Genomic DNA, 22,340 nt, shown 5'->3' with positions numbered 1-22,340 from the left:
ATATATTCATGCATACATGGCAACATTTGCAACAAGGAAAAGTGGGGAAAGAATTGCTATATAATCACATGGTACAAATCCCCAAAATGGAAACAAATGGGGTGCATTGGATGTTTGCTTTTCTGCCTCTGAAGTAGGTGGTGCCAAGGTTAACTAGTCATTAGCCTTAGTGTGGAATGAGCTAAGAACTTTTGTATTCCCCTAGTTGCATCCTATCAGACCTTTCTATCCTTCTCTTCTGCCTGTTTCTTCCTGAACCCAAGAGCAAAGTGGATTGCTGAATTCCTCTTACCTGAGACCCAGCAAAACATGGAGTCATGCTAACCCACATTAATAGTGCGGGCCAGTACATCCTTTCTGCATATATTAATACCAATGGACACAGCTGCATGAAAGGCAAATTAGGTATCTGAAATCTGTGCTGTGTTCATCCTGACTTAGCAATGAATCAGGTTATGAACCGCCCAGACAGCTTCAGCTGTTGGGTGATATAGAAATGTAAAAAATAAATAGGCACATGTGCCAATTTAGGTGTCAGTCTAAAGTTTTTATATCTATCTATCTATCTATCTATCTATATGAGAGAGAGAGAGAGAGCTCCTACCTTCATTACTTTTATTGACAGGGACCTATGTAACAGAAAAAAGCATTCACCCTGTATTATATGAATGGGCAGAGTTAATGTCTCTTACACATTGGGCTGGTTTCAACATAATGACAAGCCACCATAGATTAATTTCTTTGTGGGGTTTGTTGTCGTGTGCAGGCCGACATTTTAAAATACAAGCTGCAGCAGGAGATGCTCTGTCTTGTCGTTAGTTGTGAACCCGCCTGGGGTGGGTTGTTGGGGTGGTTAACAAACTACCCACAACCCCAAAACAGGCAATGGGTTCTGGGTAGTTTGTTAACCACCGCAACAATCAACCCCAGGCAGGTTTGCATGTAACGACAAGGTGTGGTGGGCTCCGCCATGGCTTGCATTTTAAAAATGGTGGACAGTGCTGCAGTGACAAGCCCCATGGGGAAATTAACCCACGGTGGCTTGTCATTACATGCAAACCAGGTCACTGGTTACATGCAGTAGAAAGCCATTAGTCTCTACATCAGACTTCTAATTAACATATCCACAGTGAAAAAGACACTGAGAATGGTATTTGTTCTGTTGGAGTATATGCATTTTCCAACACAGAGATTAATCTGTATTTTTAAAAAGTAACCTGTCAAGTAGCTCTTCCAGCTAGAGAAGCTATATGTGGAATCAAGTTCCTGTGTTTTCTAAATTTGTATGTATAATGTTGCATATATCTCTGGCTTCAGCTCCCATAGATGAATCTGAAGTGTGGGGTACTGTGCAACCAGCGAATCCAAGTGTAGAATCTCCAAATTCACCACGACCCTTTCCATCTGGAAGTGAGTTAAAACATCTCCTCTTTGAAAAACGGTCTGTTGTTGTTTTTACTGCAAATCACCAAAACATGAGATGGAAGTAGCACTGTTAAGGGTTATTGCTCATTATACTGTCACGAAACAAAGATATATTAGTTGAATTATGCATTGGAAACACAGCTTTCAGAATGGGGAAAGAGATGATTCTCAGTCCCTGGGGAGAAAAGCCTCTGTCTTTGCGATCTCAGTTTGCAAAGCTAAACCTGACTCCTTATCAGAAAGACAATCACCTAGCAACCAGCGCAGTGTGCCATAAATACATGAGCTCCTAATAAGAACCAAAAGTTTGATTCATGGCTGCGAAAGGCAGAATAAAGGTTACTTAAAATCTTTTTTAAGTCTTTTTAAGATATACAGTTGACTCTGGAGACTGAAGGCAAAAATTATCATACGAAAATTTCACAGGAGAACGAAATGTAGGTAGCATCTGGTACTAATACCCTCTGTGTTGCATGTGTTCACATATCATAATGGTGATCAAGGGTGGAGGGAATATTTGGGTCACTGCTCATCTATCCTCTACTTCTTCTAGCATTTGCTATCTCATTTGTAAACAAAATACAAACGTATAATGTAGTAGCCACGTGATGAGATAATCCGGATTTCTTTAGGGATGCTTAAGATATTCTGTCTTTGGGAATTCCTATATGAAATGACCTGACCTGCACTTGTCAGGCTAATGTGCAGATCAGAATGTAGCAATCCACCAGATTTCATACTACTCCACATGTTGCAATGCAGTTCTTGGCAGTTTAAATGTATCAAAATATCCATTCAAATAATATTTTGAGAGAAAATGCACATTTGAAAACATTTAATTTAAGGCAGAAAAAGAATGGAATGGAAACATGAATAAAAACACATGGAAGTGACACAGCCTAGAAATAGACAGATTCATCCATCCCCAATTTTCTTTTCCCATTTTCTATTAATTTGGATCACACCAATCCTGCTGCTTCACTTAAAAGGCAATACATTGTTATACAGCAGAACACTGCAAATTGCACATTAGCTTGTAGACTGTGAAGGCATTTCGTAGCATTCTCTCTTTTTATTTGGACCACGTAGCACTGTATAATCATATTTTTAACTACATTTGTATTATCCTCTTATAAATGTAAATGTATAGTTTAAATTTCTTCCTTCGCCTCCACTACCACCGAGATCAGTATTGCTTTGCCAGGGTCATTCACCTTCAACTGTAGCAGGTAGTGGTCAGCCAGTCAATGTTGCTGTTCCTATGTCTGACCATCCAAGCTCACCAGCTCCTGTACCTGTTTAGAAGACCACAGAAAGAAAGAGACCTTGGTCCTGAGACATCACCACATTCTGAAGATGACTACCAGTTGGATTCCACTTCATACTCCTCAGTTCCTCTATCAGTATCATCTCCGGATTATGCCATTTGTACCCAGGAAGTGACTTTTCCATCAGAGGACATGGGGCATTTCATGGACCAGCTCATGAGAATGGCACAATCCCTGGATATTGATACACAACAACCCAGTGAATATCTACAGGATCCAGTGTTCAATTATGTTTACACTGAAGATTTGGCTCCAGTAACGATTCCCTTCCTTCCAACATTGCTACAGACTGTTAAGCAATGTCTTGGAAAGCACCCTCATCCATGACACCAATGTCAAAGTGCCTTGAATTCTTGTAGTGGGTTCAGGAGAGAGAATCAGGAGTTTTATTCACACATCCCTGCCCAAAGTCAATTATCATGGACTCATCCCAGAGCAGGTCGCAAAAGATCCACACTTCAGTAGGAAGTAAGGAGGCCAGAGACTGGACCTCTTAGGAAGATGCATTTATTCTTCAGCGGTATTGGGGCTTCAGGTAGCTAAATACCAGGCCACCATGTCACGTTGGTAGGGGTGGACGAAAGTCACTTACCTTTTCTCGCAGCTTGTTCGCGGTGGGGGGGAGCGCTTCGCTGCTCCCCCCGCGAAGTTCAGGCCGGGGGGGGGAGGCTTCCCGCCTCGCCCGGCCGAAATTCAGGCCGGGGGGGGAGGCTTCCCGCCTCGCCCGGCCGAAATTCAGGCCGGGGAGGAGGCTTCCCGCCTCGCCCGGCCGCGAACACGAAAGTAAAAAAAAAAAAAAAAAACAACGACCCCTGATAGGCTATGTGACGATTCACGTAGCCTATCACGGCTAGATCTGGAAAGTCAGCCGTGATAGGCTACGTGAATCGTCACGTAGCCTATCACGGGTGACTTTAAAAAAAAAAAAAAAAGCGCGTACGCGAATGGCGGCCCCCATAGGGAGCCGCCATTCACGTTCCTTATTTAGTTGCTGTAGTCTACGTCAATGTTTACTTAGACTACGGCGAAAATAAGGGCAACGCAAATAGCGTTGCCCTTATTTTCGCCGTAGTCTACGTAAACATTGACATAGACTACAGCGACCAAATAAGGAAGGGGAATGGCGGCTCCCTATGGGGGCCGCCATTCGCGTACGCGCTTTTTTTTTTTTTAAGTCACCCGTGATAGGCTACGTGACGATTCACGTAGCCTATCACGGCTGACTTTGCAAATCTTGCCGTGATAGGCTACGTGAATCGTCACGTAGCCTATCAGGGGACGTGTTTTTTTTTTTTCTTTCATTGCAATGGCGGGGGCGGCAGCCGGTCAAAAGACCGGCTGCCGCTCCCGCCCCACTCGAACACCGGACAAACCGCCAGCCGGACCCGCCGCCGGGAGGGACATTCAGGGAAGGTAAGTCCCGTCCCGGGGGGGGTGCGGGGGGCGGGGGGGGTGCGGAGGATTTCTCCCCGAAACTTGTTCGGGGGGCTGAACACGTTGGCGCTCGGCCCCCCGAAGTTTCGGGGAGAAATTCTCCGCCATCCCTAGTTATTGGTTGTTTTTATGGGAGAAGGTCAGCTCTTTGTGTGATTACCTCCCTGTTGACCAAAGAGAACTGGTGAGAGTCTTCCAGCTGGATGCTTTGAAATTGTTCAAGCAGCAAATCAATACCTCCAGGCACCAAGCAGATTGTGAAGCCAAAGCTATGTGCTCTCTGAAGACATGTTTGGCTGTGCTCTGTGGAACGAACACCTGAAACTGATCTCACATGGAGGATCTTCCCTTTGATGGGGAAGGCCTTTTTAATGCGAAAATGGATGAAGCTATGGACATGATTCAAAAGGCTAAAACAACTTCCAGGAAAATTAGAATTACACAACGACAGACAGCTTATAAATGTCACAGATGGTCTCGACAACAGATGTAATATCAGTCACGATGAGAACTGGACTGCAGTTTTTGCTTTCAGCACACTCAGCAGCTGAGGAGGCAACTTCCTGGCCGTCAGTTCCAGCAGTACCACAGGAAATCGGACAATGTTTCCAAGTGGCGATTTTGACTTCACTCATCTAGTTCTTCATTCCTCTGCTCATCCCCACTCCACCCCCCCATCTTTGTTCTGTCTCATTTCCTGCCGACTTGGGCCACTATAACCTCAGATTCTTGTGTCCTCACCATCATCCAAAGTGGATACAAGATAGAGTTGAAGTCCTTCCTCCTGTCGGTATCACGAGTGTTACACCTTACTCGGATGTGCTACAGATGGAAATGGAGTCTCTTTTGCAGAAGGGAGTCATCAAGACATCCTCCCGTACTGAACAGAGGATGGTTTCTTCTCCCGATACTTCACAGTACTGAAGTGGGATGGGGATCCTTGACCACTATTGGAGCTCAGAGACTTAAATGTGTTTATCAAGCCCAGGAAGCTCCAAATGACCACTTTGGCTACCATCTTTCCACTTCTTTGAAGAGGAGTACAGTTTGCAGCAATAGACCTCAAGGATGCCTATTTTGACATTGCAGTTGAGAACACACATCAGAGACATCTCAGTTCATCATCAGCTCTGAGTTGTTTCAGTTACGGGTCCTACCATTTGGCCTGCCCACTCCTCTGAGGGTGTTCACGAAGTGTATGGCAGTGGTATGCACGTATCTTCAAGTCTGGGACATGGAAGTTTGTCCCTATCTAGATGACTGGCTATTAGTTGCATCGTCCGAGAAGCATCTGGTACAGTCAATAGTGGTCATTCAGAGTTTTCTGAGCTCGTTGAGCCTTTACATCAATGAGGGAATATCCAAGCTGAGTCCAACGCAAGTAATTCTATTTATAGGGGCATTGTTGGACTCTGTATCATCTTATGCCCACCTGCCGCAGGTTAATAAGGCAGGCAAGCTGTATTGGAGGGGTAATGCTACAGCATTTACCATCCAGTGCCTATTTGGACTCATGGCGGCCACTGTCTGCATTGTGGGTTGGGCAGACCTTTGAATGCAAACACTACAGGGATGGTTTGTTGGTACCAGGGACTTGCATTGGACATGAATGACCATACTGACAGAAATCACTTCTCCACTTCTATGATGGATGGATATACACAATCTGTTTCAAGGTACTCCCTTTGTCTGTCCAGCTCCATCATGAGTGCTCACCACCAATGTTTCACTTCTGGGGTGGGGAGCATACGGTGGCCCACTACAAATACAAGGATTGTGGACCAAAGCTGAGACACGACAGCATATCAATATCCTCAAGTTACTGGCTGTGAAGAAGGCCCTCTATGCCTTCAAAGTCTGTCTCCAAGACACACACGTCAAAATACTTAGCGACAACACTGCAGTACTCTGGCATCTCAACAAGGAAGGGGGAACGTGCTCATCCAGACTGGTAACACTGACTTTGGAAATCTTAAGTTGGGCCATTCCTCATGGGATCAGTCTGTCGGCGCTCCACATTGCCGGCACAGACGATACCTTAGCAGATTCACTGAGCAGGACTTACCTGTTGTCACACGAATGGCAGGTAGCTCCATCAGTGGTTTGCTTTCTGTCCCAGCGCTGGGGAATCCAAACAGTAAACCTGTTTGCGATGGCACAGAACACGGTTTGCAGGAATTTCTGCTCAAGAGTGGGAATGGGCAGATCTTTGCTAGGGATGCATTCATGGTTCCATGGAAAAGAAGACTCTTCTGCCTTTTTCCTCCATTCCCATTACTGGCAAAAGTAATAATGAGAATCAGAGTAGAAGGTACCAGTTGTATACTGCTTATACACCATGGTGACCGAGACAGGCTTGGTTTGCCCCATTTCTCAAACTGGCCAGAGCAGAATTCATTTACCTACCACTGATACCAAGCCTACTGTCCAAGGACTGAGGCTGTGTCCAACATCCAGATCTATCCACACTCAGATCGATGGCATCGAGGATGCATCAATGATGGAGCAATACCCTCTGAGGTGCACAAAGTGTTGGATGCTGCTATGAAACCATCTGCGAGGAAGTCTTATGCTTCCAAATAGAAAGTTTAACTGCTTTTGCAAAAACCAATGGGTTTGACCCAATTTGGAATTCGGTAGACAAGGTTCTTAATTTCCTGTACTCACTGTTTAAGAGAGGGCTCACATTTTCTTCAATTAGAGTCTATCTGGCTGCTGTCTTGGCAAACTATCACCCAATACAAGGTTTTTTGGTTTTTACACATCCAATGGTTCAGCAGTTCCTGAGGGTCATAAGAAACCTTGTGTCCCCAATTCGGCTGCCAGTTCCACAGTGGAGCTTATCTCTGGTCCTAAAAGCTCTGACTGCAAAACCCTTTGAACTGCTTGTAGCTGTAGATCTTCAGCTGTTATGTCTCTTCATATGTTATGGCAGTCCCAAAAAAGGGATGCCTGTATCATCTCGGGGGCTGGCATCATGGATTGTTCATACTATAAAACTAGCCTATGAGCTTTCTGGACTCTAGTTATCGAACTCGATCAGGGCACGCTCTACACAGGGAGTATCAGCTTTTGGACATTGGGTTTCATTGCCAGACCTCTTTAAAGCTGCGACTTGGGCAAAGCCATCAACATTCATCACACATTGCAGGCTCAGTGTTCGAGCTTGAAAGGACTGCTGCCTTGGTCAGGTTGTTCTGTCATCACTTTTGCAATGATACATCACTACGCACTGGCCCACCTCTGGTAAGTCAGCTTGTTAATTGCCCATATGTGTGATGCACAGGAACCACAAAGAAGAAAGGCAGGTTACTTACCTGTAACCGTAGTTCTTCGAGTGGTCATCTGTTCATTCACACAGCCCACCCACCATCCCCGCTTTGGTGTCGATATCGATGTCGATAACGAGGTATGTTTCTCACCCTCGGATCCAAGGCCACATTAGGTGGTCTCAAGGAACTGAGGGACTGGGTGGGAACCCACTATGGGCATGCTGAGGAGGACAGTGAGGGAGGGTTCCTTCCAAAACAATCCTCAGCTATAGAAGTTTCCTGAATTGAGGCTCTGCACAGGCACAGAGCCCATATGTGTGAATGCACAGATGTCTACTCAAAGAACTACAGTTACAGGCAAGCAACCTGCCTTTCCTCAGCCTGTATTAAAAAAGATTTCTTCTGGTCAGTTACTTGACAACCAGGATACAGCCAAGAAGTTGCCTCCTGCTTCTTGAAGTCTTCCTTCTTCTTGAGACCAACTGTGTTCTGCTGTCACGCTGGCCAGAAGCCATATTGAGAGCCACCTTCTCAGTCTTCCTGTAGTGGCTAACTCTGGCTTCTGTGATCTCAGCTAGGGGGTGGTGTTTTTCACCTCTTCCTAGGCTCTCTTTCAGCTGCTGTCTCTGAAGACCACCAGGCCACACTGCTCCAACTGACCCATGACAGTTTGGAACTGCCCCTTTTATACAGTTTCAGTCAGGACCCTTTGACCAATGACCTACAATTCTTCAGTATCTCCTTGGCCTAAATCTGAGGCCAATGAGAGCCAATAGGATGTTTGTAAATGACCCATCAAAACTCGATCTTTTGAATCCTCCTGTCGAATATATAAACGGACAAGTCTCTCTGTGAACCACTAAGATCATAATAGCTTATTTGGTAATAACAGTAACAGCTTTACTGGCAGATAGCAGGCAGCCAACTGCAAGGCCTCAGTCACAAAGTAACTGGCCTTAGTTAGAGGTACCTTTCTACTTCTCCATGATAACCTTTATTATTGTAACAATACTATATTACAAAACACACTTATTTTTAATTTTTTCACAACATTTTAAACATCTTTTACCTCTGGATGTTTTGAATCTTCACAAACAGTGACACACATTGACCATGCTCAGAAGTCACAGTAGTGTCCGGTGGCAAATTGTGGGTTAATTAACCCAACAATTGCAGGCACACGTGCCACACTGAAGCCACACGTGAGTCACTTCCTGTTTGCATTAACAACCCTCAAGTGCCGCATTCGAGTGTTGTTTCTATGATGTCTGAACAGGGGCACTTGGGGTTGTTTGTGGGTTAAACAATTTCACGTTAACTCATGGTTTATTAATTAACCCATGATTTGCCATTGGACCCCACTGTGCAAACTGAACAGGGCCAATAATTGATATATAAGTGTCATCTAATAGAGCATCCTGATTAGCATATTATTTCATGATAAAATAGTAGCTGCAGTAATCCTTATCTGTAGCACATTGCAGATTTGTTAGAGGTGTACACTTAATTTTTGTAAACACTGCTCATCATTCACTGTGAAAATGCCTTTGTCTTTTCAGAAAATAATGGAATAAGCTTTTTATCTGTCATATTGTCTGCAAAAATACCCTAAAATATCTAAACAAATGGAGTGACTAATTTCTTTATGGTATGTAGGCCAGGTTGATATCATTAATGACAATGTAGAGTTCCTACATATCATAAAGAAATTACCCACACTGTTTGTAGAATTCTCTTCAGGAGAATGGAGATGGATTCTTTTTCTTGTGTTCTTCTAGCTATTGTATTAATCTCTTGCTTTGGGGGGAGAGCAATCCTATGGCCTCTAGACAGAGCCTGGGGGGCCATAGGATCTTTGGATTCCTGGATCCGAGGTTGGAGACTCTGCTCTTACCTCAGACCCAGGAGTCCAAGCTCCCCTCCCCCTCACAGCCAGCACAGAGAGAACTGCACCAGCTGCTTCTCCAGGGTTGCAAAGGCAACCTCGGAGGGATGGGAAATGGGGTGGTTCTGTGGGTAGGGAGGGGAGGAGACCGGGGTGGCTGGTTTACGATGTACCCTCCAGCCTCTCCAGCCTCCTTCCCTCCCGCTCTGCAGAGCCACAGGTAGACGGGCAAAACACCCATCTAGCAAAAATGCAGAGCAGGAGCAGTGCAGAGGTGAAGATCTCCTCCATGTTGCTCCTGCTCTGCATAAGATTCCCATCTGCCTCCAAGTTCAGAGGTGAATGGGAATCCCAATAGGATTGTGCTCTAATATTTTTTTTCAATAAGTCTCTAGAGGTAGAGACTATATGTTTCCAGTGCTTGAATACAGAGAAGCATGGGAGGAATTCCACTTACTCAACAGAGCTTTCCTGCTTCTCCCCACCCCCCGAAGCCTCTTTCACAGTTTCACCTCTCACCACAGGGCCGCTTCTGAGAGTTGAGTGACTCTGCAAAACAGCATGGGATGTGGTGCAGGGGCTGCAGCAGGAGTGGGGAGTTGATAAAAAAATGTGGGCCTTACACAAGCAGAAGTGGCTTCTGCTTGTGCAATGGACTGTCTGGATCTCAACTGTATTTTCGATTACATCTCTGGAAGTTACTATGTTATATTTATTTATGTATTGAGCTTTGTCCATCTTTTACTTTACATTCTTACCTTTGTTTCCCAGCACCTCCACCACTTCCACCCAAGAACATTCCAGCTACACCTCCTCGAACTGGTTCTCCTTTAACAATTGCAGTAGGTAAGAATATTTGGCAACAAATGGCTACTAAGTGTGTAAGATCTAGATTATGCTGCCAAATATCTATGTCCCTATTCAGTGTACATTATGAACTTTTCATGTGAATAGCATCTAAATCCTATTAATACTTTCTTAATAATGACCATATAATTACATGCATTATGCATACATAATACCCTGCATTTAATATTTCCATCCGCCTTCAGATATCTTAACAGATGTTCCTTCTTTAGCGGAAAATTGGAATGAAGTCTAATACATAACATTTTTCTAAAGACCTTGAGATTTTGAAATGATTTTTGCTACCTGTGTTGTATTGAAATATTGAACAGGTTTTCCACAAAAATAGGGCTATTGTAATAAAAAAAATTATGAGCAATTTGTCAGTAATTTTGTCAGTAGACTGTTAATTTGTTTGATCCAGTTTTGTGTTAAAAAAAAATAAGTTAGGAAGCTTAGTGAGTCTGTCACGAATCTCAGTACATGCTGGGTTCTCACTGATATCGGTAGGAAGCCTAGTTGTAGAACGAAAGCTGGTTCTAGCCTGGAATTATGTTCATGTGGAACTATGAGTAAATATAATTAAGATGGTATAGGGCTCTTGCTTAAAGCAAAAAATCATGGCTTGGATCCTAAGTTGCTTCTCCATTCACATAAGGGAGGGAGAAACTCACCAACTCCCCTTCCATCAGCAGTCCCCAACACTGTTCCCAAGAGTTCCAAAATTCCCAGGAAGAGATTTGGGGGGAAGCAGAAGGCTGCAGAAGGAAGGGGGAGGCAGGAAAGCTTTATTCAATGAACGTGAATTCTTTGAAAGAAAGCTAGAATCAAAGATATTGTGGCACATAGAAACTAAGGTACTTACAGCCGCTTATACAATTCATGTTGCAAGTGAACGTGATTAGCTGTATGATTCTATTTGTAAACAATGGGAGTGCCATTGGTCGGAATAGAATGTATAAGTATGTCTTAAGTTCCAGTAAGAAAATGCAAAGATGGCTTCTGAAAAGATGGGCATGGTATGGAACATAAATGTTATTTTGTGCAATGCATACAAAGTTGATGTTTTAACAGCATTTCTTTATAAATATGTGTATTGTTTTGGATTACACATTTTGTGCTCTTTTCATCAATATTTATTCACATACACACTACCATTTTTCCCAGTATCTATGTTCGGTAGATAAAATGCATACCTGCAAACAGTAACGTTCATCAAGTTAAATGCACTTCCAAGTTTGATCATTTGTTTCCTGAATTAGCTTGCTGCACATTTTACATGAATCATGACCAGGGCAATAACGAAAAAGGTTTTATATGTTTTCCTTTTATTTATTTATTTATTTATTTATTTATTTTCTATACTGCCCAATAGCTGAAGCTCTCTGGGCGGTTCACAAAAATTAAAACCACAGAGTGGTTTTATACAACAGTGTAAAATATAAAAGCTTAAAACCACAATATAACAATACAACCAAAAAAAACCTCCAGCAGCAATGCAGAGATTCAAAATATAAATTTAATTGTTGTTGTTGTTGTTCAGTCGTTAAGTCGTGTCTGACTCTTCATGACCCCATGGACCATAGCACACCAGGCCTTCCTGTCCTCTGCTCTCTCCCGGAGATAAATTTAATTAGGCCTTATATAATTCCTAAAATTTAGTTTTCTCAATGACAATATAATGTGAAATATAATTTCATCAAATTTCTTGTACTTTAAGGTAAAGGTAAAGATTTAGTATAAGTTTTTGCAGAATTATAGCTGCATCACTTCATCTTCCTGTGTGCATACATAACTTTTGCACCAAAGAGATGACTGGACAGTCATATACAGATACGTTACAAGATGCCCATTCAGTAGTTCTACTAGGCCAAATAATAGGGAGCTGACTGCAATGGAGGGTTGATTGAAAAGAGATATACCACCTAATATAATTTTTCACCGTTGCACAAATTGAGCGTCTTGGCTATATATAACAGACATTTCCCTCACCTTCATGCCATAGTCTGCTGCTTTGGCATGAACAACATAATTGAAAGGCAACAGGGGGCACATTCCGGTAGCTTTTCACATACAGAGGATTCCCACTCGGTCCTTTCTATGAAAATAAAATATTTCTATGAGCACACAACCATTTCCCATTGTGTGCATGGTATGCAGTTAGAACTGTGTACAGTTATGACTGTTGGATACTATGGTGGGGGAAGGGTTTCTCTCCATGCTGCCACCCTATGGGGAACCTGCTCCTTCACTGTGCAATCCCACCTATGGGGTTTCTTATTTCCAGCAAATGCTTATATTTCAGGGCCTAAGGAACTCTCTGCCACTGTAACTTAGATTTTCCCAAGCTGACCCTTTTCCTCTGCCACCAGTTCTCTTACAATACATTAAAACCTCCTAGTAGCCTGGTATAAGAGGCTTAGGCATGAGATAAGTACCAACACTAGAGAGAAGAAGAACTATTAAACGAGTTAATGTATTAAAGGGGTATTTTGTATATAAAGGAATACTAATATTTACTTTGAGGTTTTCAAAATACTGCTTACTGACAATTCTTTAGGACTCAAGAGACACTGTTGCTATTACAAGCCTCTTAATGACTTCTTTTACTCAAGTCAAATTCCATAAACCTCCACCCCAGCCAAATTTACTCACAACCAGGGTCTTGGGTACAGCCTTCCTTTGGTTCCCAAAGCTCCCCCTGTTGTATTTCTGGCTGCCAGGACAGTTTATTTGGGTTTTTACTTCCTGATTGTATCACCTTATTCTGGCAAGATCTTAGGGCAGCCTCCTGGCATAACACAGCCACGTCCATTCCTACTCCTGATCTTCGCCAGCCACGTATGGTTACCCCAGAGAAAAGGAATAGCCCTAGTATTTAGGCCTTAGCTATTCACTTTCTCCTCAGCTTTCTCCTAGTCCTTCTGGTTTTTGGTTTTTTGGTTTTTAAAAAACAACTTTATTTTTTAAAGCTTTTGTGAATACATGAAGGCAATATGCAACGTATCATTATATAACACAATCAATAGGCACATCCAAATCTAATAGATTTAGTTACTCAACCAAAATATCCTGTGTAACACCAAATATATACATTTAGCATTAAATTAAGTATCAAATAGGTTAAATAGCACATAGCATCAAATTTTACTTCACACCAATAATTTAAGAAGTAACAAAACAATATATATTGATTTCTACACCATAATTATTTTTCCAATATTCCAATATTCAATAAAAGGTTTCTTCATAATTTGAGATTCTTTTGTCTACTGTCTCTCAGTCTCACTACCTCACTAATTTTCAATAATTGTACAATTTCCCAAACTTTAATAAACCGTTTTTAGATATGAATGGTTTTATAATTTTTCCAGTTCTTGGCAATTAACAACATAGATATTATTGGCTGATCAATTTTGGGATCTCAGATTGAAAGAGCTCTAATCTCTTAGTCCTTCTGTAACACTATACACCACCCAGCAGAGCTTCTCCCTCTCAGATTAATAACCAAATGACTACACTCCTGTCACCTCCTTAACTGCCCTTTTCCAATTGTTCTTTTCCAGCTAGCAAGAATCCTCAGCCAATCAAAATTGAATTTAACTGATCCAGGCCCCATCTATAAATATTCAAAACGATTGTCTCTCTCTTCCCCTTCAGAACATCACTAAGCAACTACTACACAGGCCTTTGATAGTAACAAAGCAAGGCCTCAGGCCTACTTAGATACATTATAGCCTCTCAGAGGCCACACAAAGTAAACATTACAGAACAACACCAGTGATATACATTCCATTTCTTCACAGATGCAATCCAGAAAAAGAACAGGCAGGCTTAAATCCTACTGATTTCAGTGGAAATTAATTTACAACTTTCTCTGGATAGCATCCAGCTAGAACCTAATCACTGAGCAGAACTCATACATTGAACTCGGAGCATTTTCTCTCCCAGAAGAGAATGTATTTAGAATCAGTGTGTTAATTTTCAAATGTTCCAGGATGCTGTAAAGTTATAATACATCGATTGTTTATCATTTATATAGCAACCTTTAGTATACAAAAGTCTTCTAGCCTAGATGTTCTTGCAGTTTTTTTCAGCAAGAGGCCCAGATGAAAAAGTACAAAATCTGTTTCCTTTCCTTTAAGCCATATGTATAGATGGACTCTGCTACATTTGCTCAAACATAACAAGCAGTAATGATTGCTCAACTCAATAACAAAGTCCTATAATCATCTATTTTCTCATTTATTACACTGAAATAGTACCATAATGTATATGCAGAGCACAAATATGCATTGTGTAGTTACATTTTCAGTGTACGTATTCATACCTGTATGCAAGTCATTATGTTTGAATTTCAAGTTACTTTGCAATTTCAATTTTTGCTTGTAACATTTACTAATAAAGTCACTTCGTTAGCTGATTTGTCCAAGCAATTTTCTCAGATAATAGTGCACTCCATTTGGGTATATTTGTATGAATGCGATATGCAGGCAGTATGCTCTGTATGCTGGTTTACATGGAATGTACTTCAAAAAAATATGTATAGCATACATTTCACCTGATATATAGATATTTGTGCACATTAATTATGTTCCCTGATAGTACTTTATAAATATGTTTTTAAAATGTCTGTGCTAGAATGTAGCTGATTTTAAAAGCCCCATACATACGTAGAGCATTAGTACAACTTAGCTGTACAAGTTGATGTTAAAGTTTAAAATCAACTACTTTGACCACAGGAAATGACCAGACAGCAACAGAGGTCAAAAGTGACAAACTACCATCAATCAATGACTTGGACAGCATTTTTGGCCCAGTATTATCCCCCAAGTCTGTTGCTGCTAACGCGGAGGATAAGTGGATCAGTTTTTCTGATCAGTCCCCGGAAAACGTAACTCCAGAGGTGACTTCAAGGGAAAAAGTGGTATCCCTGCCTGTGGCATCAGAAACCCCAGATGAGCCTCCAGAGGCAGAAACCTCTCGCAGTGTTCCATCTCCACTCAATTTAGAAGAGGTTCAGAAGAAAGTTTCTGAGCAGACCCACGTTAAAGATGATAACTTAGCATCAGCAGCATCTCCTAAAGATTTTGGGGTGGGACAGAGAGCAACACCACCTCCCCCTCCACCTCCTACCTACAGAACAGTGGTGTCATCACCCGGACCCAGCTCTGGCAGTGGCACAGGAAGCACCAGTGGTATGTCTAAACAGCTTTGAGTGTGCTTCAGTGTGGCCGTGAATGCTGCCGTGTGAACACAAAACCTTTTTAGCTACTCTTAGTTGGTTGGCTTTTGAGCATCAGTCATTCCCTTTGTTTGATTGTACTGTGCCCAGTGGCTTTTATTTTAATTTTATTCCGTGCTCTTGTGGTCCAACTTAACCTTGATCCCTTGATACTATGTGTTATTTCCCTGCCATTGCTGAATGTCTAGTGTTTATGGGGGAACTCTACATCTTTAAGACGTAGGTGGAAAAGCTATCTCTTATATCAAATGAGGAATTGTCTACTTTTATCAGACTTCCTAAGCAAGAAAACATCTAACTCTACCCTCTTTCACTGTGTAGCCATTCTTCATTTCTGCCTAGCAAGGGGAAGGAAGCTCCTACTTTTTCTCCATGATAAAGTTATAAGCAAAGATATTCTGTTTTGCCAAGTGACCACAGACTCTCCTTGACAGCCATAAAAACAAGGAAGCTTTAATAGGCGTTCGTCTTACCCTTCTAATTTAGAACTGGTTCAATTTATGGGCTGTGGGCATGAGGGAAGCGATGTGTGTCAGCTGGGTAGTCACAGGGAGGACTTCATGCTTTCCTAGGAAATACTTCCTGTGCCTCTTTTGGGAATCAAAGTTCATCTGTGTTGAGCCTTCAAACATCTCTGTAGTACGTATGAGTAATGTAAGTATGTCCTTCATTGGATCAGTGGAGTGAGAGAAATGCAGATTAAAAACATGAGTTTAATTTTGCATTTCCCCTCAGAGCAGTTTTAATGTATCCCATCAGCAATGCAATATTTTGTAGAATATAACTGCGGGTGAGGGTGGGGTTGTTGCAAATGGTTACAATAGCCTTAGAGTCAAAGGTGATACTATCAAAGATTATTTTAGTTTCCAGATCGCCTTTCAAAGGCAGTCAGTAGATTTCCATTATGACTGCAACATATGGCAAGGGGGTTTAATCCTTCCCCCCACCCCCGATTCCCTGTTGTCAAAGGTATCAGGGACAGGGACCACTAATCAGAGACAGGAGAGGCCTTACCTTAACTGGAAATGATTTCTTGACCATGCTCAGAAGTGCAACATCCTGCTGGAAAGCATAGGGTTTGTAGTTTTCTTTGACTCCCAATTTGGTTTCGAAGGAAGGAAGGAAAAACTACAAATTACATGCTTCCTGGTAGGAAATGGCATGCTTTAAATTAAGGAGAGGAGGTTCCTCCCTGCTATTGTTTACCTCCTCCCTGTTCTCAAAGGTAATGGCCTTTTTTCTTTTCCGCTAGGGGAGAATTAGCTAGTTGCGGCGTTGGGGCAAATCCCATTTTGAGATAGGCCAACATTTAAAGGGATCTAAGCCCAACTTGCAATGATGTGAGAATTTTTAAACTCCTTCAATTGCAAATTGCCCCATCTAATGAGCAAATCAAATACTAGTACTCCCCTTTAAAAAAAAGCATGCTTGGCTATTTATTTTTTTAATTAAGGAATGGCATATTTGTATCTGTAATATGACCACTGAATTAGTTTAAGGCTAACACTCCCTATAAATAAAGATACAGTGAATAAGCACTGGTCTGAAGCCATACAGTTATGTATGGCTTCAGACCAGTTACAGTTATGTAAGCCATACAGTTATGTATGGCTTATCATTGTGGTAAAAGCAGTGACACTATGTATGACATAACCTAGCTTCTGAGAAATTGTTATTTTTTATTTAAACCATTTATTTAAAAAAATTAAAATGAAACTTTGCTTCTGATCACTAAATGTGTAATGAGCACTGGTCAAACACTGACCAAGAATCATGTGAAAATATGATTCTTCTCCTAGACCTCTAGACCTTGTGTATTTTCCTGAAGTTTGGTAGTTGGTTCACATTGAGTAGTTCATCTTGAAATGTGTGTGCGTGGGATGGATTAGCAGTAAAATTCCAGCACCTGTTTTATGACAGCCTAGGGTTCCTATCCAAAGAATTGCAAATGCAAAAGATAGGCTGTGCATTGTCTACCGTGCTTGCAGTTCTCACAGAGCAAATTGGTATGGAGAACTAAAGTGGCTCACTTGTTTAGCAGCCTTTAGGAAGAGAGCCTTTCATAGATCTAATTAAGGAGAAGAGGGTGTCTAGACCAATCTTCCCCAACCTGGAGCTTTCTAGATGTGTTAGACTAACATCCCCTAACCAGCTGGCTGGGGAATGGTATGAATTCCCCTTAGGTCCAACATATCTGGAGAGCACCAGGTTGGGAGTCATCTAGAATAAGTCCAGATGGGTGCACATGTAAACACACCCTTTTCACAGAGCTCATTCCCTGCTTAGCTTAAAAAACTACCTCACAGTGTAGTTTTTCTGTTTTTGGTGCACCCTTCCAAGACAGATACGCAGGCATGTTGCTGGATGTGGCAGATGTTTCCCCTTGTACTCTCGAGATCTGCATACAGAAAATTGTTTTCATGTGTAGATTGCTGTTGTTGGACTGGGGCAAAGGACTGTGGTGTGCTTTACATTTCAGGTGGACCTAAGTCCCACCAAGATTAATGGGACCTAATTCTGAGCAAGTATCTTGAATTCTGTAACACGTTAAGAAATTTTTTAGTTCATAAAACAAATAAGCTGCAAACTGGACACATCTGCTTAATGACTGGAAAGAAAGGAACTATCTCAATTATCACCCAAACTACTAAACTCCTTGTTTGGAGTTTATATCAGTAGTTTCAAAAATACTTCCTTTTCCCCTGTCAACATATTCAAGATCAGCAAACTAAGTGGGCACTTATTATGAGTTGTACTTATTTCTATAATATAGAACCATCAATATAAATAAATTAGGAGCCCAGTTCTTGGTCTGATTTTGAGGTGAAAGTTATTTTTAGTGAACCCATCACTGGGGGGAATATACTGAAAAATTTTTAAAGAAATTCTAGTGAGCTCTATCTTAGAAAATGGTACTTTAAAAAATTGGCTTGGCAAGATATCTGCAGACTTCGTAAACAAAAAAAGTTTTTCTAACACTTACCTTATTTCCTACATGTAAAGTGCTATTGGTGCTTCTATAAGGGATCTTCAGTTTTAGTTGATCATTGAGCTGATGGATGTGTACTTACAAAAGATCCAGTTGTTTCCCTGGAATTGCATAGGGCAGGTTTCTAGTAGCTCTCTGAGACAGGATCACACATGCTACCATAGTTTGTCATATTGTTACTTCTAATTTTTATCAGCAACTTTAGCACCACATCCTTGAAAATTCCTGTTGCTGTAATTCACCAGCAATAGGCAAACTCAAGTCTCTTCAGTAATCTGGGATTAATATTTATGTAGGTATTGTTCAGAATTAGGTTTTTATGGTATTTTAATTAAGAAAAACCTGTGCTTTCAGTGCACAAAATTTCACACTTGAACAGTATGTGGTTTTACCTGTGACACTGAATGAGAAATGTTTTAAATGGCCAAAGCTTTTCCAAGACCTTACCCTGGTTAAGGGAAACATTCAGGGAATGCTTAGCAAATGCAATATCATTTCATAATCATTTATAGTGCTATATTTTTAAAGCTCCAGCCATCTACCATCTCCCATTAGCTGCGTGTTTTATGTGTGTATTCCACTGACTGCATGAAGCATGTGATCAGTCAGTGTTTATGATCAACACTGTAATACTGGTATGATAAACTAACCCATATCTGGTTTATGGATTGACTTGAATGTAGAACGGCTTTGAAGGACTGATTTTAGTACCTATGAAAAACAGGAGGAATGTGATTTATTGCATATAGAATATATTCCCCTTTCGTTTTCCACTTGAAATATGTATTTGCCATTTACCTCCCACAGATGTCTGGTTTTTTTAATCTTGGGTGGGAGGAGGAACATGTTGAAAATACTGTATGCTGGACTGGCCAAATAGAAGTGGGAGGGAGTTTTAAAGCAGTTTTATGTTCCCTTTAGCAGCATAACAGCCACTGCCATGTAGTTCCTTCCTGTATCACTCAGTAATCCCCATCATATGTTCACAGTATGTACAAGGAGTCCATGCTGTAGATCCTTCCCACACTGCTGTTGTTCCAGTTTCCAGAAAGAATAATGGTGGAGTGGGAAAAAGGCACAGCATGAATTCTTCCTGTGACAGCATACTTTTGATGTTACCAAGCATGTGCAAAGGAGCAACACAGCAGCAGCTCAGGTGCCACTGAAGGTAATTTGGGATCCTTACACAATAGTGTTCTTTACAGTCCTCTTCACAACAGGGGTGGGCAACTTGTGGCCCTCCTGATGTTTTGGCCTACAACTCCCAGCAGCCCTAGCCAGCATAAACAGTGGTGAGGGAAGTTGGGAGGTACAGGCCAAAACATCTGGAGAGCCACCAACTGCCCACCCCCGCTTTACAGTAATGATCAGTAATAGTCCTGATCAGTTAATTTCTAATATTACCTCTTACTCTTCAGTTCATAAAACATCTTCTTGGCTTTTTTGGTTAAAAAAAATGTAAATTATGTTAGTTGATACAGTATTGTTGAACTTTATTCTGAAACATATCAATAACTGCATCTACAACAGCATGCAACCTGTCTTATCTTGGAGGAGAGGATTTTTAAACATTTCTTGAAATACCTGTATTTTATTCCAAGACAATGTAACATTAGCCCTTTCATTATCCTAGTTGTCTTAGTTGTTCTCTGATTTGCTAGCATCTTACAATCACATGAAAAGACCTGTGCAAGGTTTGTCCATTTCATTGGAAACCATGATTCTTTAAGGTTGCAATCCTATGCACATTAATATGGGAATAATTCCCACTGAACACACATTAGTTTACTCCTGAATAGGATTGCAGCCCCAGTAATGTTTGTGTAACAAGAACGCATTGTGCTTTTGTAGCAAGATGATATTAAGGAACGGTAAATTGCAGGGCTGCCCAAGAAACAAGACAATATTTTAGTAACCATCTTTCATCTAAAATGAGTGTAATTCAACAACCACTGCTTCATTATTTAAGTTAATGAGATTTATAGAAAGGCAGTATGTGAACCATAGCAACAGTGTCTTCATTGTGAAGTGCATGTGAATATTCCATTGGCATAGCACAGAAATAAGCTTTTCCATTTTACCGTGACTTGTTCACTTAGCAACTTTCTGACTTCATCCAATCCCCATCCACACATATGAACTGTATTATTATGTAGTAGCTGCCAACATAAGTCAGAAGCTGGCTTGGCAATTGTTTGCTTGGTGGCCTGTTCTCTGTTGAGAGGGGTACTGACCAAGGGCAGGGGGGAAATGCGCTGAGAACAGCTCCATTTTATAGTGTGCATTTATTTCAGGGTCGTCGTCTCCTGCTCGGCCTGCAACCCCATTGGCATCCTGCAGCAGCACTACTCCTCCACCTCCTCCACCTAGACCCCCATCTCGTCCAAAATTACCTCCAGGGAAGCCTGGAGTTGATGTGGTATGTTCTAGCTTTTTCATAATCACTGATTATATTGGAGGAGCATATCTTCTGCCCAGCATAGAGCAGATAAATAGAGATGAGCAAATCATTCATAAGGAACAAATGCTGTTTGCCTAATTTCCCCCCTTTCTTGTTTGAAACAATAGACAGAAGAAACTGTTGATGACAATTGATTGGCAGATCTTTATGAAAAGTCCACATTTGAAATTGCAGACTTGTCTTGTTGGGTTTTCTATCATGCCAGATATCAATGTTGGCATAGTTATTGTGTCAGGAATAAGTCAGAATTTTTCCACATGTGTGAGAATATGAATTTACTTTAACAAGGACATCTATAAAGCATTTGTCAAGCATGGCATGTTCAAAAACTGTTAAGCCTCAATGAATCTGAAACTGCCAGACAAGAGAAGGCTTATACCTTTTTACATCTCCTGAAATACTTGGACTTGTACATACTTAGGCATCATTAAGGGCTGCTTAAGATGTTACATTTTCCCTACATGAAAAGCACTTCTATGTCAGAAGAAATGTGAATATTGTATGCAGGCCCTGGTCATGTCACAATTGTGCATGCACCTTTCACTGCATGTGCACAAGCTTGGGAAGAGAACTTCGATTACTGGGTGGTATAGAAATGTAATAATTTTTTTTTTATATATATATATATATATATATACACACACACACACACACACACACACACACACACACAGTATATATAATCAGATTCCAGCTACATATTCACACAGTGAAATTGTCATGTACAGTCATCATCCATGACTGTTCACATGTTGTCTTACTTTCTGTTACTAAAGAGAAGTGCTTCTGTATAAGGAGAAATGGAACATTTGAAACAACCTTATATCTTGAGATGTTATCAAATTACCATTGCAAAATCTGAAAAATCCAGGATGTGGATTTCCAGAATGAAACTAACCGATGAATTTAATTTGGGCAATTGTTTGTTAATTTTAACACCTGTGCCGTGTTTCATTTGCTCCACACTTTTGCAGTTTCAAATGCATCCCATGTTTATTACAGTCTGCAAAAGGTTTCTCCAAAAGGTTTTCTCATCTTCATTAAAAAATAGAGAATTGGATCCAGGTTTGCACTCAGCAGAGTTCCAATGGGGATGGAGAAAGGGGCATTTTTTGCTGAATCCTTCTTCCCCTTTGCCGCCCAAATAACAGCTCCTGAGGGCTGAGGAACCTCCAGAACACCACAGGACAGCCTTCCCCAACTTGGTGCCCTCCAGATGTGATGGACTACATCTCCCAAGATGCCCCAGCCAACCATGGCTGGCTGGGTCATGCTGGGAGTTGTAGTCCAACACATCTGGAGGGCACCAGGTTGGGGAAGGCTGCCATAGGAGGTGACAGTTGAATACGGATGGGTGAGTTATTTTCATTCAGTTCCTTTTTGATAATAACTCACAGATATCCTCATAAACAGGACAGAAAGGACTTGAGATTTTAAAAAACAGAATGTGGGAGA

At 41.4% G+C, this 22,340-nt stretch overlaps 1 protein-coding gene across 2 annotated transcripts in view; it reads left to right on the top strand.

Moving 5' to 3' along the window:
* Window positions 1-22,340, top strand: part of SGIP1 (SH3GL interacting endocytic adaptor 1) — a 196,126-nt gene that overhangs the window by 116,224 nt on the left and 57,562 nt on the right. For both annotated transcript variants that reach the window (XM_084852291.1, XM_084852292.1), the window contains exons 11-14: window positions 1,318-1,410; window positions 10,116-10,190; window positions 14,933-15,388; window positions 20,719-20,843. In XM_084852291.1, coding sequence (XP_084708417.1) covers window positions 1,318-1,410; window positions 10,116-10,190; window positions 14,933-15,388; window positions 20,719-20,843 — 749 coding nt within the window. The remainder of the gene's footprint in view (window positions 1-1,317; window positions 1,411-10,115; window positions 10,191-14,932; window positions 15,389-20,718; window positions 20,844-22,340) is intronic.

Source organism: Heloderma suspectum, chromosome 4, assembly GCF_057233095.1.
Source record: "Heloderma suspectum isolate Gila_16-S chromosome 4, 16-S_ref, whole genome shotgun sequence".
Taxonomy (NCBI): Eukaryota; Metazoa; Chordata; class Lepidosauria; order Squamata; family Helodermatidae; genus Heloderma; species Heloderma suspectum.
Note: the sequence above shows the minus strand (reverse complement) of the source record. Positions and strands in the feature narration are given on the sequence as shown.